Source organism: Loxodonta africana, chromosome 18, assembly GCF_030014295.1.
Source record: "Loxodonta africana isolate mLoxAfr1 chromosome 18, mLoxAfr1.hap2, whole genome shotgun sequence".
Lineage (NCBI taxonomy): Eukaryota > Metazoa > Chordata > Mammalia > Proboscidea > Elephantidae > Loxodonta > Loxodonta africana.
In genome coordinates, this window is record NC_087359.1 from 34,392,497 (window position 1) to 34,407,030 (window position 14,534).

Sequence of the window (14,534 nt, forward strand, 5' to 3'; positions counted from 1 at the left end):
AGCCCAGGAAAAGAGGGTTAAATCCAGCGGTTCCCTATTACCAAGGCTGGTAGACCTACCTACTGAATTGATTTGGATTTACTTCCCCATTTCTTTGTACCTACCTGTTTTGTTTTAGAAAGATTTTCCTTCTGTATCCTCCCTTCCTAGCCAAACTCTGAAAAATGTGTTTGCTGCATTTTAGGACACTATCTTGATCAGAAGAGGCTGAAACAGGGGCTGTATCGTCATCCATGGGACGATATTTCATATGTTCTTCCGGAACACATGAGTATGTAACTGAGCCAGGAACCCTACTGCAGTAAAATGAAGCCAAGAACTCCTCCCCTGGGAAACAGTGCACAGACAGCTGGCACTGGAGCCTACTATAGGATGGGCCCGGAATGTAAACAGCTGCTGGTGTACCGGTGCCGAAAACCAGCTCCAACAGGCTAACACCATTCAGTCTACACAAAGAAGCTTGATATTTTTTTTATAAGCATAGAAATAAAAACCAAGCCAATACTTGTGATGTTTGCTTTGCTACCTGCTGTATTTATTATATGGAAGCATCTAAGCATTGTCAGGATAGTGTTTTTCCTCATTGTAGGGCGTTATTTTTTCCATTAGTTAAAAAAAATATTTCCCTTGGAGAAAGAGATTAAAACTTAAATGGACGTCGAGATACTGCATTGAAGGTACCCCTAATCTTTTTTTCACTTCCCTTTCTTCCTCATTTAACATGAAGAACATTGTATTACCCTGATTTTTTTAAGGATCTTTTCGTATGTTACGTGTCAGAGGTTTGTTTGATATCCCGCTGAAACTTTCCATGTTGCAGATCTGCATCTGATTATGTCAGGGGGATGGGACCATTTGCATCCTTAGCCGTTGTCACAAAATATGTGGAGTAGTAATTTAAAATGTGTAAAGTTGTAACGTACATATGTTTAAAATGGAAATGCAAAGCAAAAAGCTGTGAAAGGTCTTGTCTCATCTTCTCTGTACTTATGCGTCTGTTACTAAAGTGTGGGTCCAAGGACTCTTCTCCAGCCAGTTTGCAGCTGTAATTCGCAAAGATTCTGGGCAGCTGCCACCTCAGTCTCCTCTGTATTATCATGGTTTCGTTTAAATAAACTATAGTAACGATGAAGGTGTCCTAGTGTCTTGTGTCATCCATACCCTTTCATCTGTATTTCTTTCTACTGTGCTTTCTAATGATTTGCTGTATGTAGTTTTAAAATGCTCATTCCACCTTCTCAAAAAATAGAATTAATGAAAACACTTTTCTCCCCTAAACCTGCACCTCCTTCTTTTTCAGTGAATTGGAACCAAAGCTTACCCAGATCCTCAAGCCAGAAACTTAGGAATCATCCTTTACCTCTCTACTGCTGAATCCTGTTCATTTACTCTATTATTTAGTCGAGCCCTGGTATTGCAGTGGTTAAGCATTTGGCTGCTAATCAAAAGGTTGGCAGTTCAAATCCACCAGCTGTCTACTCTGCCCTATCGGCTTGCTATGAGTCCAAATTGGCTCGATGGCAGTGGATTTTATCATCTAGTCATATCTGGTCTTCTGACTGGTGTCCCTATTTCCACTTTTGTTCCCTTACATTCCAGTCTCCACAGAGCCACTCTTACCACTTTTCTACGGCTCTCTATTAGAAGAAAATACTTGCGTTTTCCATTTCTGACGTTTCCACCTTATACAGCTTCCAGCTTTCACAGGTTTTACTGTATATACTGAACAGTAACTATTGACCTAACACGATGCTAAACATTTTACAAGCATTTTCTCATTTAATCCTCACACTGATCTCCCAAGGTAGACCGTTACCTCCATTTTTAAAAGATAGCTCAAAGACAATAAGTAACTTGCTACCCTCATCCACTTAGCTGGAGCTCGATCCAAAGACTTCATTTTGGTAGTATTTTTACTCCAAAGCCATTTTAAATCATTTAAAACCAAAATCCTATATTACTACCCACGACGTTAACAATGGGTGATGGTCTAAGAAGGCTTTTACCATACAAAATGCCAAGATTATGCTGCTAAGGGGAAGAAAAAAAAAATCCATCTTCCCACCGAGATCTGGGATGGGAGGCCCTGGGAGATTCTCGGGAGTCGAGTGAAGTAACGTTAACTGGAAGATTAAGTTTGAACCATGTCAAACGTGGACCTGATTTTGGGAAGGACGAGGAAGCGCATGCGCGGCCCCCGGCTCTCGGCCCGGGCCCCGCCCCTCGCCCACTATAATCCCAGAATCCCTCTGTGTCGCATCAGAACGGCCCCAACGTTCCGAGGTTGCGGAGACCAGGCGCGTTGGCGCCAAGATGGCGGCGGCAGCGGTGGCAGCTGCGGCGGCGGCGGCCGCGGCTGCATCCCTTCAGGTGCTGGAGATGGAAAGCATGGAGACGGCTGCCGCCGGCTCAGCGGGACTAGCAGCCGAAGTCAGAGGCAGCGGCACGGTAGACTTCGGGTCTGGGCCGGGAATATCTGCAATGGAGGCCAGCGGAGGAGATCCCGGCCCGGAGGCCGAGGACTTCGAGTGCAGCTCTCACTGCTCGGAGCTGTCCTGGAGGCAGAATGAGCAGCGGCGCCAGGGCCTCTTCTGCGACATCACCTTGTGCTTCGGCGGTGCCGGAGGCCGCGAGTTCCGGGCCCACCGCTCGGTGCTGGCCGCCGCCACCGAGTACTTCACGCCCCTACTCTCGGGCCAGTTTTCCGAGTCCCGCTCGGGCCGGGTGGAGATGCGCAAGTGGAGCTCCGAGCCCGGGCCCGAGCCCGACACGGTGGAAGCCGTTATCGAGTACATGTACACCGGGCGGATCCGCGTCAGCACGGGCAGTGTGCACGAGGTGCTCGAGTTAGCCGACAGGTAAGCCAGGGATGCCAGGCTGCGGAGGGCGCGGCGCTGGGAGGTGAAGATGCGCGTGGATGGAGCGGATTGTGCAGCCCCTGGCGGGGGGGCAGGACCAAGTCGGGAGGGCAGTGCCTGCGGGTGGGGATCTAGTGAGCGCTGAGCAAATGCATTCATTTAGTACTCATTGAGCGCCTTCGGTGGGTCAGCCGCTGTGCTGGGCACTGAGGATGCAGCTGTCAGGTCCGGCAAAGCGCCCTGCACTAATGGGGTTCAGATTCTAGAGGGAAGGACAATGGCAATGAAAAGAAAGTCTGTATGTAATCTGTGCTGTGCTGACGTTAAAAAGGGGTGAAAGCATAGTGATTGGGTAGAGGAAAGAACTCACTGAGGAGGTGACATATAAACCGACCTGTGAATGACAAGAAAGAACGGGCCATGCTAAGGCGGGGAGAGAACATTCCAGGCCAATAGCACAAGGCAGGATCCAGTGATCCAATTTGGGTTGGAGAAGGGGGGGAAAACAAGCCTTGAGGCTGGATCTAGCGGACAGTGGCAAATGGTGTGAAATGCGTCAGAATAAGGAGTTTGGATTTTACTGTGAGCGTGATGGAAAAAAGATGGGTTAAAAAAAAGATCGGATTTAAAGATTTTTAAAAAATTCTGCTGCTGTGGAAAATGGATTGTAGGGCTCAAGAATGAATGCTGGAGACTGGTTAGGAAGCTGCTGAATGCTATTTACAGAGATGGGAAGGAGTCTTTAGGCAATGTTATGGATTTGTTTTGTTTTGTTTTTTATAACTTTTATTGTGCTTTAAGTGAAAGTTTACAAATCAAGTCCGTCTCTCACACAAAAACCCATATACACCTTGCTACACACTCCCAATTACTCTCCCCCTATTGAGACAGCCTGCTCCCTCCCTCCACTCTCTTTCCATGTCCATTTCCACAGCTTCTAACCCCCTCCACCCTCTCATCTCCCCTCCAGGCAGGAGATGCCAACATAGTCTCAAGCGTCCACCTGATCCGAGAAGCTCACTCCTCACCAGCTTCCCTCTCCAACCCATTGTCCAGTCCAATCCATGTCTGAAGAGTTGGCTTCGGGAATGGTTCCTGTCCTGGGGCAACAGAAGGTCTGGGGGCCATGACCACTGGGGTCCTTCCAGTCTCAGTCAGACCATTAAGTCTGGGTCTTATGAGAATTTGGGGTCTATGGATTTGTTATTTTAACAAACGTACGTATTAAGCACATACTAGGCATCAGAGCAGACACTGGGTTCTAAGATCCTGAGGAATTGAGACAAAAGTTCCTTTGCACATAGCACTTACATTGGTAGATGAACAATAAATAAGTAAAATATATAGTATGTTGGATGATTGTTACAGCTGTGATGAGAAATAAAGCATGGTCGGGGCATACAGAAAGTATTGGGTGGAGAGGAACTGTTTTTTAAATAAATGCATAGAGAATGCTTCTTGGAGAAGACGTTTTACAAAGAACTGAAGGAAGCAAGGGAGTGTTTTCAACTAGAGAATACATGCAAAGGCCCTGAGGCTGGAGCTTGTCTGGATATTGGGGAATAGCATGGGGCCAGTGTGGCTGGAGCAGAAGGATGATGAGAAGAGTAGGCGAGGCCTCAGGTTGGTAATAGGAGTGAATCCAGATCCCATAGAGCCTTGCTGGCCTGTGAAAAGATGAGCTTTCACTCTGAATGAGTTGGGAAGGTTTTGAGCAGGGGAATGATGTGATTTAGTTTGAAGACTTCTGCTGTGTTCCAAGGGCAGGAGCTGGAGGACTAGGAGGCTTTTGCAGTGATCCAGGTGAGAGATGGTGGGGGCTTGGATTGAGGAGGGAAAAGTAAAAGTGATGAGAAGTGCTCCAGTTCATATTTTGAAGGTGTCGCTGTTGGTTATGTCAAGTCGATTCTGACGCATGGCGAACCCAGGTGTTGCAGAGTAGAACTGCTCCATAGGATTTTCAAGGCTGTGACCTGGAAGCAGGTCGCCAGGCCTGTCTTCTGAGACACCTCTGGGTGGGTTCAAATTCCAAAGCTTTCAGCTAGTAGCCCAACACTTAATCGTTTGCGCCACCCATGGACATCATTATTTTGAAGGTGTTGTTGTTGTTGGGGAGTCCTGGTGGCGCAGTGGTTAAGGGTTATGGCTGTTAACCAAAAGGTCAGCGGTTTGAATCTACCAGTTGAGCCTTGGAAACCCTGTGGGGCAGTTCTGCTCTGTCCTGTAGGGTCGTTATGAGTCGGAGTCAACTGGCCAGCAGTGGGTTTGGTTTTTGGATGGTTGGTTGGTTGTCGTTGAGGGCAGTCCAGTCAATCCTGACTCAACAACACCACGTGACAGGACAGAACTGCTGCAGAACAGAAACAGATCGCCAGAGCTTTCTCACTGGGAGCTGCTGGGTAGGTTCGAACTGCCAGCCTTTCAAATAGCAGCTTAGTGCTTAACCGTTGAAGGTGGAGGAGACAAATAGGCAGATGGATTCAATGTGGGATGTTAAGGGGGAAAAAAGTCTGCAAGATGTTGATCGAGGTGTCTGAGTAGACAATTGGGTATAAGACACTGGGAACTAGAGATACAGATTGGGGGAAATTAGCATATAGTTAGTGATTAAAGCCATGGGTTTGGATGAAATTACTTAGGAAGAGATTGTACATAAGGAAGAGAAGGAGCTGGGGATTCTTCAATATGTCACACAATTGAGGAGGATTCGGCTGAGGAGATCCATCTCATGGAAGTGTAGAAAGGAAGAGTGTCAAGGTGGGGGTGGCCAATGCTTCCAAAGCATAAGTGGTCATTTTATTCGGCAATAATGTAGGTCCTTGGTGGCCTTGACAAGAGCCATTTAAGTTAAATCTTCCTATGAAAGGGATCAGAACAACTGAACACAGATGGAAATGTTTGAGTAGGGCCAAGGAGCGTTGTCTTAGTTAGCTAGTGCTGCTATAACAGAAATACAAGTGGATGGCTTTAACGAAGAGAAAATACAGTCTAGGAGGCTAGAAGTCCGAATTCAGGGTGCCAGCTCCTGGGGAAGGCTTTCTCTCTCCGTCGGCTCTGGGAGAAGGTCCTTGTCATCAGCCTTCCCCTGCTCAAAGAGCTTCTCAGCACAGGGACCCCAGGCCCAAAGGACGTGCTGTTCTCCTGGCTCTTGTTTCTTGATGTATGAGGTCCCCATGTCTCTGCTCACTTCTGTCTTTTATATCTCAAAAGAGATTGACTTAAAACACAACCCAATCTTGTAGATTGAGTCCTGCCTCATTAACATAACTGCCACTAATCCCACCTCGTTAACATCATAGAGATAGGATTTACAACACATAGGAAAATCATACCAGATGACGAAATTTGCACTATAACACACTGTTGAGAATCATGGCCTAGCCAAATTGACCCATGTTTTGAGGGGGACACAGTTCAATCTATAACAACCGCAGATGGGTGGCTTTAGAAACAGAAATTTATTCTCTCTCAGTTTTAGGAAGCTAGAAGTCCTAGTTCAGGACGTCGGCTCAAGGGGAAGATTTTCTCTCTCTGGAGGGAGGTCCTTGTCTCTTTAAGCTTCTGCTGCTGGGTGATCTTCATTTGGCTTGGCATCTCCTGTAATCTGCTCTTTTTATATTTTGTAAGAGATTAACTCAAAACACACCCTGTACTAATCCTGTCTCATTAACATAACAAAGACAGCCCATTCCCAAATAGGATTTTAAACACAGGCATTTTAAAAAAAAAAAAAAAAAAAAAGAGGTTAGACAACACAAAATTTTGGCGGACACAATTCAATCCATACAAAAAAAAAAACCCAAACCTGTTGCCATCGAGTCAATTCCAACTCATAGTGACCCTATAGGACAGAGTAGAACTGCCCCATAAAGTTTCCAAGGAGCGCCTGGCAGATTCAAACTGCCAGTCCTTTGGTGAGCAGTGAAGCTCTTAACCACTGTGCCACCAGGGTTTCCATTCAGTCCATAGCAGGAGTATATCTTTCTCGCCTGCTAAGATAGGAGATACTAGAGCTTGTTTGTTTGCTGATGGAAGTATTCAGTGGAAACGGAGAAACTGATGCTACGGGATTGGAGGGATAAATGTGGGAGCAAAGTCCTTGAAACCAAGAGGGGGGATAGGATCCATATTATAAATGGAGAGGTTAGACTGGGAAGGCAGACACGCAGGCAGATCGGGCGGTGGGACGATGAAGTTCTGCCTGATGCTTTTCTCAAAGGTGGGGTGGATGGGGTGAGTATAAGGGTTGTTGAAGAAAATGAAAGTCATCACACTCAGGCTGTGTTCGCTTCTGTCGTATGATGTTGTATTTGGGTGGAGGGTGTTTTTGTTTTCAGATTTGCCCCTGCTTAATTCGGGGTGAGGAGAGGAGCGAACACTTCAGGCAATTTGCTTGAAATTTCTCTCTGTCTGTCAGCTGCTGAGCTGCTGCCCTGTATCAGGCACTGTTCTAAGTGCCCTGCAACATCATGTATAATCTTCCATCAGCTCTGAGGCAGGGTTCCCCTTTCCTCCTCCCGCATGGAATCTGTTGGTGATGATACCTTCCCTGCAGGGCAGTTATCAGGTAGGGATTAGAAATGATAGGAAGAACCCAACATGATGCCTTGCACATGGCAAATGTTATGTGACAGTTGTTACTATTTTCACAGAGAGCAGTATTTCCAAACACTTGTCTAAGGGATGCTATCTCAGAATTACCCAGAGTGCCTGCCAAAAACAGGGGCTCCAGGTGGGGATGCAGGAAGCCTAGGAATTATATATATCTAACTGGTTCAACTTCCCAGATGACTCCAGCACCTAGACATGTTTGGGAGCCACTACAGCCCCAGGCACTCCACCTTGTATTTGTTTTCTCTCTAAGATGATATGTTCCTTGAAGAAGGTGAAGGGAGCCTGTCTTATTCATCTTTATATCATAGTTAGTTATTAAGCATAATAATGATGATAACAAGTGGTTACCAAATTGAATGTGGCTGGCCTGAAGAAATCATCCCTATATTGTCTAAGGTTTGCCATTTGGGGGATTTTTTTTTTTTTTTTTCCAACTGTGCTTTAAGTGAAAGTTCACAGTTTAGTTTTTCCTACAAAAACTTATACACACATTGTTATGTGACCCTAGTTGCTCTCCCTGTAATGTGACAGCATACTCCTCTTTTCCACCCTGGATTTCCTGTGTCCATTCAACCAGCTCCTGTGCCTTTCTGCCTTCTCATCTCACTTCCATACAGGAGCTGCACACTTAGTCTCATGTATTTCCTTGAGCTAAGAAGCACAGTCTTCACAATGTCATTCCATGTCTTATAGTCCTGTCTAATCTTTGTCTGAAGAGTTGGCTTCGGGCATGGTTTTAGTTTTGGGCTAACAGAGTTCGGGGGCCATGTCCCCTGGGGTCCCTCCCGTCTCAGCCAGACCATTGATCTGGTCTTTTTTACTAGAATTTGAGCTCTGCACCCTACTTTTCTTCTGCTCCATCAGGGACTCTTTGTTGTGTACCCTGTCAGGGTGGTCATTGGTGGTAGCTGGGTACCATCTAGTTCTTCTGGTCTCAGGCTGATGGAGTCTCTGGTTTATGTGGCCCTTTTGTCTCTTGGGCTAATATTTTCCTTGTGTCTTTGATGTTCTTCATTCTCATTTGCTCCAGGTGGGTTGAGACCAATTGATGCATCATAAATGGCCACACGCGAGCTTTTAAGACCCCAGATGCCACTCACCAAAGTGGAATGCAGAACGTTTTCTTAATAAACTTTGTTATGCCAATTGACCTAGATGTCCCCTGAAATCACGGTCCATTGGAGGATTTTTTTTAAGTGGTGGTCTCAAATTGGCTACCCTCACGGCTCAGTGCTGCCAGATATATGAGTTTGTCTGAAACCTTTGTTTTTGTTTTAATTTAACTTTAAATGAATATATGTGGACGGAAAACCTACATGCCAAACCACTGTCTTTTGTTTTTTAACCTGGACTTTCCTTACGTGTGCACTATGTGTTTTGTGTCCTGTCTTCTTCAGAAGTTTGTCTTTGTCATCCCTGCTTTAATGGGAACCCAGCTGCCCAAGGAGAAAGCTCTGTTGAAAAGAAGATTAAAACCTCTAACACAAAGCCTAGACTGCTGTTCTTTCTGGTAATCTGACCAAACAGACCCTCCAAGGAGTCATAGGTCCTGCTTGGCCCTTACTTTATACCACATAGATGGATAGATTGATAGCTGTTGTTGAGTTGACTCTGACTCACGACGACCTTATGTACAACCTCATGCCTAGTCCTGTATCATCTTCATTATCATTGGCATGTTAGAGTCCTTCGTTGCGGCTGTTGTGTTAATCCATCCCAGCAAGTTCTCCCTTGCCTTCGCTGGCCCTCTACTTCACCAAACATGATATCTTCTTCCAGTGATTGATCCCTCCTCCCTCTTGATGAAGTGTCCAAAGCAAGCAAACAAGACATTGTTCCATCGTGATCCATAGGGTTTTCACTGGCTAATTTTCAGATGTAGGTCACCAGGCCATGCTTCCTCGTCTGTCCTTGTTCGGAAGTTCCTCTGAAACCTGTCCACCATGGGTGACCCTGCTGGTATTTGAAATACTGGGTGGCATAGCTTCCAGCATCACAGCAACAGACAAGCCACCACAGTAGGACAAACTGCTAGATGGGGAATGGTTATACCATATAGTCGATGTTTAATAAAATCTCTTCCCTGAGACCCTGCCCCATTTAAGAGGCTGGTGATGGCAAGAGATTAAGACAGGATAGCAGGGGCAAGTCTGGATTGGGATTTGTAGAGAGCAAATTCCAGTGAAAATAAAGCATGGGACAGTTGTATTTTGTTAGAGGATGTGTTCCACTTTGTCGTTGTTACATAATTCAGAACTCCACTTTGTGTATAATTGTATGTTATATAGAAATCATATATAGTTATCTATAAACAGTGATATAAATAATATTTAAATATTTTTATATATAAAGGTAGTTTATATTTATGCTTTTAAACATACTTTTTTCAGCATAATACTTTTTAATTTGAGGATTTGCTTTTTCAGATGTTGTGTCTAAGGTGAAATGAATCTCACCATTTCAATTTATGCAACTCATACGCTCTCAAAATGCAACCTCGTGAAATATGCACATGGGGAAATTAATCCTTTCTTTTTCTTTATTTTAGGTTTTTATTAATTCGTTTAAAAGAATTTTGTGGAGAATTTCTCAAGAAAAAACTTCATCTCTCTAATTGTGTGGCCATTCACAGCTTAGCTCACATGTACACCCTGAGCCAACTTGCTCTGAAAGCTGCTGATATGATACGGAGAAATTTCCACAAAGTAATTCAGGATGAAGAATTTTATACTTTACCTTTCCATCTCATTCGAGACTGGCTTTCAGACTTGGAAATTACGGTTGATTCTGAAGAGGTTCTCTTTGAAACAGTTTTAAAGTGGGTTCAGAGAAATGCCGAAGAGAGAGAGAGATACTTTGAAGAACTCTTTAAATTGCTCAGATTGTCCCAGATGAAACCGACTTATCTTACTCGGCATGTCAAACCAGAGAGGCTGGTGGCCAATAATGAAGTTTGTGTCAAGCTGGTGGCAGATGCAGTGGAGAGGCATGCCCTGAGAGCTGAGAACATACAGTCTGGAACATTCCAGCACCCCGCTTCTCATGTCTCTTTATTACCTCGCTATGGGCAAAACATGGACGTGATCATGGTTATTGGAGGCGTGTCAGAAGGGGGGGACTATTTAAGTGAATGTGTGGGATATTTTGTTGACGAGGACAGATGGGTAAACCTGCCTCATATTCATAATCACCTCGATGGACACGCGGTTGCAGTAACAGAATCCTACGTATATGTTGCTGGATCAATGGAACCAGGGTTTGCTAAAACTGTGGAAAGGTATAACCCAAATTTGAATACGTGGGAACATGTTTGTAGTCTGATGACAAGAAAGCATTCTTTTGGGCTAACAGAAGTCAAAGGAAAGCTCTATAGCATTGGAGGACATGGCAACTTTAGTCCTGGCTTTAAAGATGTGACTGTTTATAACCCTGAGCTTGATAAATGGCACAACTTGGAATCAGCACCAAAGATTCTTCGAGATGTCAAAGCACTTGCCATTGAAGACCGGTTTGTGTACATCGCTGCCCGCACTCCTGTGGATCGTGACACCGAAGACGGATTAAAGGCTGTAATTACTTGTTACGACACAGAGACTCGACAGTGGCAAGATGTGGAGTCTTTGCCACTTATTGACAATTACTGCTTTTTCCAAATGTCTGTGGTTAATTCAAACTTTTACCAGACAGCATCCTGCTGTCCTAAGAGTTACTCGTTAGAGAATGAAGAGGCGGTGCGAAAAATTGCCAGCCAGGTTTCTGATGAGATCCTTGAAAGCTTACCTCCAGAAGTCCTAAGCATTGAAGGAGCAGCCATTTGCTATTACAAAGATGATGTTTTCATTATCGGAGGCTGGAAAAACAGTGATGATATTGACAAACAGTATCGGAAAGAAGCCTACCGATACTGTGCTGAGAGAAAGAGGTGGATGCTTCTTCCTCCCATGCCACAGCCTCGTTGTAGAGCCACTGCTTGCCACGTGAGAATCCCATACCGGTACTTGCATGGCACACAGCGATACCCTATGCCTCAAAACTTAATGTGGCAGAAGGACCGGATCAGACAGATGCAAGAAATTCATCGCCATGCCCTAAACATGCGACGAGTGCCAAGCTCTCAGATTGAATGCTAGGTTCTCTAGTAGGTGCAGCTTAAAACAGTTACACATGCTTTCGTGAGGCTGAAGCGATCCAAACTGTTACTAGAAAAAGTATGTTGATAACTTATTTTCTACCTGAACTGATTACAGTATTATCCCGTGTAAAGGAAAAGCAGTTAAAAACTGAAGAATGGGGAACTCAGTTCCATACGCGGCAACTTTTGTTAGCTTGTGATCTTTATCTGTCCTGGGTTTGTATGTGTGTACTAGCTAAATAAGATCTTATTAAAGACAAGTGGAAAAATCAGGTGCAGTTACTTGGCAGTTTCTGGCCAATAAGTTATAACTCTTTTGTCTTAGGAACTTACGTTTTGAACAGGCTTTAAGCACCAGTTTTATTTGCACATTGACTTTGATTTTCCTCTTCGTTTTTTCCTGAACGGTTGATTCTGACAAGATGAGAATTTATGCATTGAGCCCTCTTCTGCAGAAGGCGTGTGCAATAGTGAGACTGAAATTTGAAGGAAAAAGCACAAATCTTCAGCAAGATGATTTCAGAACGTTTGTGTTGATGTTTTGTTGTATGTGTTTATTTCTAGAAGAGATGACTGATGAAAAACTTGTGATTGACTCATGCATTTTTGAATATTTTTTATTTATTTAAGAACTGTGTTGTAGACTTCAAGCCGTCAAGCTGAGATGATGGTAATTGGCAAAAGTTACCATATTTTTATGCAAATAACGCATGCCTTCTACATTTGTTTGCCAACCACTGCCTCCTCCTGCAAGGTGTTTTAAGTGCACTATGCTAGTTCTTTTTTTACAGCAACATGGAAAAAAAACTGGCATAGCGACACTTAAAAAAATACATCTTGGGGAGGGAGCGGTTGACAAACGAATGTAGAAGGTGTGCGTTATTTGTGTACAGTATGGTACTATCCTTTAACTGATTGAACACATAGGAAGTTACATATGTGAAATATGTTTCTATAGGAAGAAAAGTATTATTAGTGTAAACTGGAGAATCAAAAGCATTTAAAAAATTTTCAACTTTTTTCAGAAGTTGCAGGCTTATTTGAGGATAAGTTAATGAGTGTGAATAATGCCTATGACAATCGATACTCAACGCCTTCACTTTTAATTTTTGCTGTAATGTATAGTCTGTAGAATCCTCATTCCTTTCCTAAAGAAACTTTCTTCAAAATGGAAAGGAAGTACCAATTTAGAGAAATGTTGCTGAAGAGACACTCCTTTATACCTTGGCCCTGATTGTGACGATAGTTTATCCAGTTGCCCTAGGCTTTCATTGGAACTTTGACTGAGCCCAGAATACTGAACTTGCTTGCATAATTCTGGCTGTTAAAACCTTACCCCTGCAATTGTGTTTCATGTTTGTTTGTGCGTTCATCTGCTTCTCTTAGACACTCCGGAGCTTTATACACATCAGCACTCAGGTTGACCCCTTCCTAGTTAACAGAGAAAGGACTTGGCCTTTAGCAGGAAGAGATCCTGTTCTAATGGTTTGCAATGTGGGTCCAGTAAATTTTTCTTGTTTTTTACAGAATGTCTTCACCTTCTTAGACATTCTAGTATACTACTCTAGAAGTTGAATTCCAAGTGCAGTGATTTTTTTTTTCTAGTCCATTATAGTTAAAGCCAACTTTCTTAGTAATTGTGTGATCAAACATAAAAAGAAAAAAGCCCAACCGGAAATTTTGACTCTGCATTTGCTGCAAGACTATTAATGTTTTATCCCTTGGACCCTCTGCTAAGAACCTTCCTGAAATTTCTAAGTATCCCTGCCTGAGACAAGGCTTTTCGATAAACATGTTGGAAATATGCTTTAAAACCGTTTAATTGAGACTGGGGGGAAAGCTGCAAGTCTGCTCCTAGGTGAGGCTTTGTTATTCTACCCCACCTCTCCTTGTTTTTTGATTTCCATTTATTTGTAGTATTTTAGTAAAAGCCATTTGGATTCTGATAAGTGCTAATTCAACTTTTTCTAAGTTATAAGAGGTATATGCAAGTAAGAAAAGCTCATTGAAGAAGTTCTCATTTCTTTCTTTTAGACACATAACAAACTTTTTTTTTGGTCATGTTGAAATAACTTAGTGACTCCCTGGAACACTAGTTTCTCTCCAGAAGGGTATGATGTAAGTGTTTTTTCTTTTTTTTTGTCTCAGAGTTGTCTTCTGAGACAGCCATTACCAAGTTATTTGTAGAGTTTTTTTCTTTCTTTTCACATGATGTGGCATAGATTATAACTCGTAAGATTTAGGTATAATCTGGTTTTGAAACCTTGATTGAAACTGTTGTTTTTTAACTCAGCAGGCAGCCTAGGCCATGGCTGAAAAGAAGGGGTAAGTCCTTCATTGCATGATGATGTGTGCAGGTTTTCCTGACTACTGAATTCCTAATTGTCACATTTGAATTCACATGTGTGATTTCACATCAATAACTTGTGTTTCTGAAATATCCTAACTAACTTGTTAATATGGAAAGAAACCAGATTTGTTTAAATCTGTTCAAGGCTGACATTCTGAAATTCTAAATCGTAAATAACTTCCCAGATTGTTTGGAAAGGTTCTCATTATGATAACCAAGACCGAAGGTGACTCTTTGGGAGAGAAATTTCCTTTTTGATAAAAACTTAAAGATTGTGGTAATCTGAGTAGTCAAAAACATGGCTTTAAAACTACAGTTTAACATGTATTCATGCCAACTTTGTTTTGTTGCTTTTTATTTTGTGGAAGAGGGAGGAATTGATTATGCCAAAAAGTAATAACTCTAACTTTGAATGAGACCACTTACATCTTAGAATGGGTATCCTTCAACTATACCTATCCCACCATGTTTAAAAAAAAAAAAACCAAAAAAAACAGCCAATGGTATATACTGAGAATGTCAGTCATGAGCTTAGTGTTTAAGTAATGCATCTCACTTGCAGTTGTTTGCATGATTAGTC

General features: G+C 43.2%; 2 protein-coding genes across 7 annotated transcripts in view; both read left to right on the forward strand.

Annotated features, from left to right (window-relative positions):
- The window catches only part of ACLY (ATP citrate lyase), a 37,572-nt gene extending 36,440 nt beyond the window's left edge, over positions 1-1,132 (forward strand). For all 5 annotated transcript variants that reach the window (XM_023553692.2, XM_023553693.2, XM_023553694.2 and 2 more), the window contains one exon: positions 185-1,132. In XM_023553692.2, the coding sequence (XP_023409460.2) occupies positions 185-279 (95 nt within the window). In that variant the 3' untranslated portion in view covers positions 280-1,132. The remainder of the gene's footprint in view (positions 1-184) is intronic.
- Positions 1,133-2,277: 1,145 nt separating this feature from the next.
- On the forward strand, positions 2,278-14,458 carry KLHL11 (kelch like family member 11). 2 transcript variants are annotated; one of them, XM_003414229.4, is made up of 2 exons: positions 2,278-2,858; positions 10,021-14,458. In XM_003414229.4, the coding sequence occupies exons 1-2, from the start codon at positions 2,314-2,316 to the stop codon at positions 11,600-11,602; spliced, it is 2,127 nt and encodes a 708-aa protein (XP_003414277.1). In that variant the 5' UTR covers positions 2,278-2,313; the 3' UTR covers positions 11,603-14,458. The 2 variants fall into 2 exon arrangements, with proteins under 2 accessions (XP_003414277.1, XP_023409458.1); XM_023553690.2 differs by lacking the exon at positions 10,021-14,458 and adding an exon at positions 3,829-10,008.
- Positions 14,459-14,534: the final 76 nt, after the last annotated feature.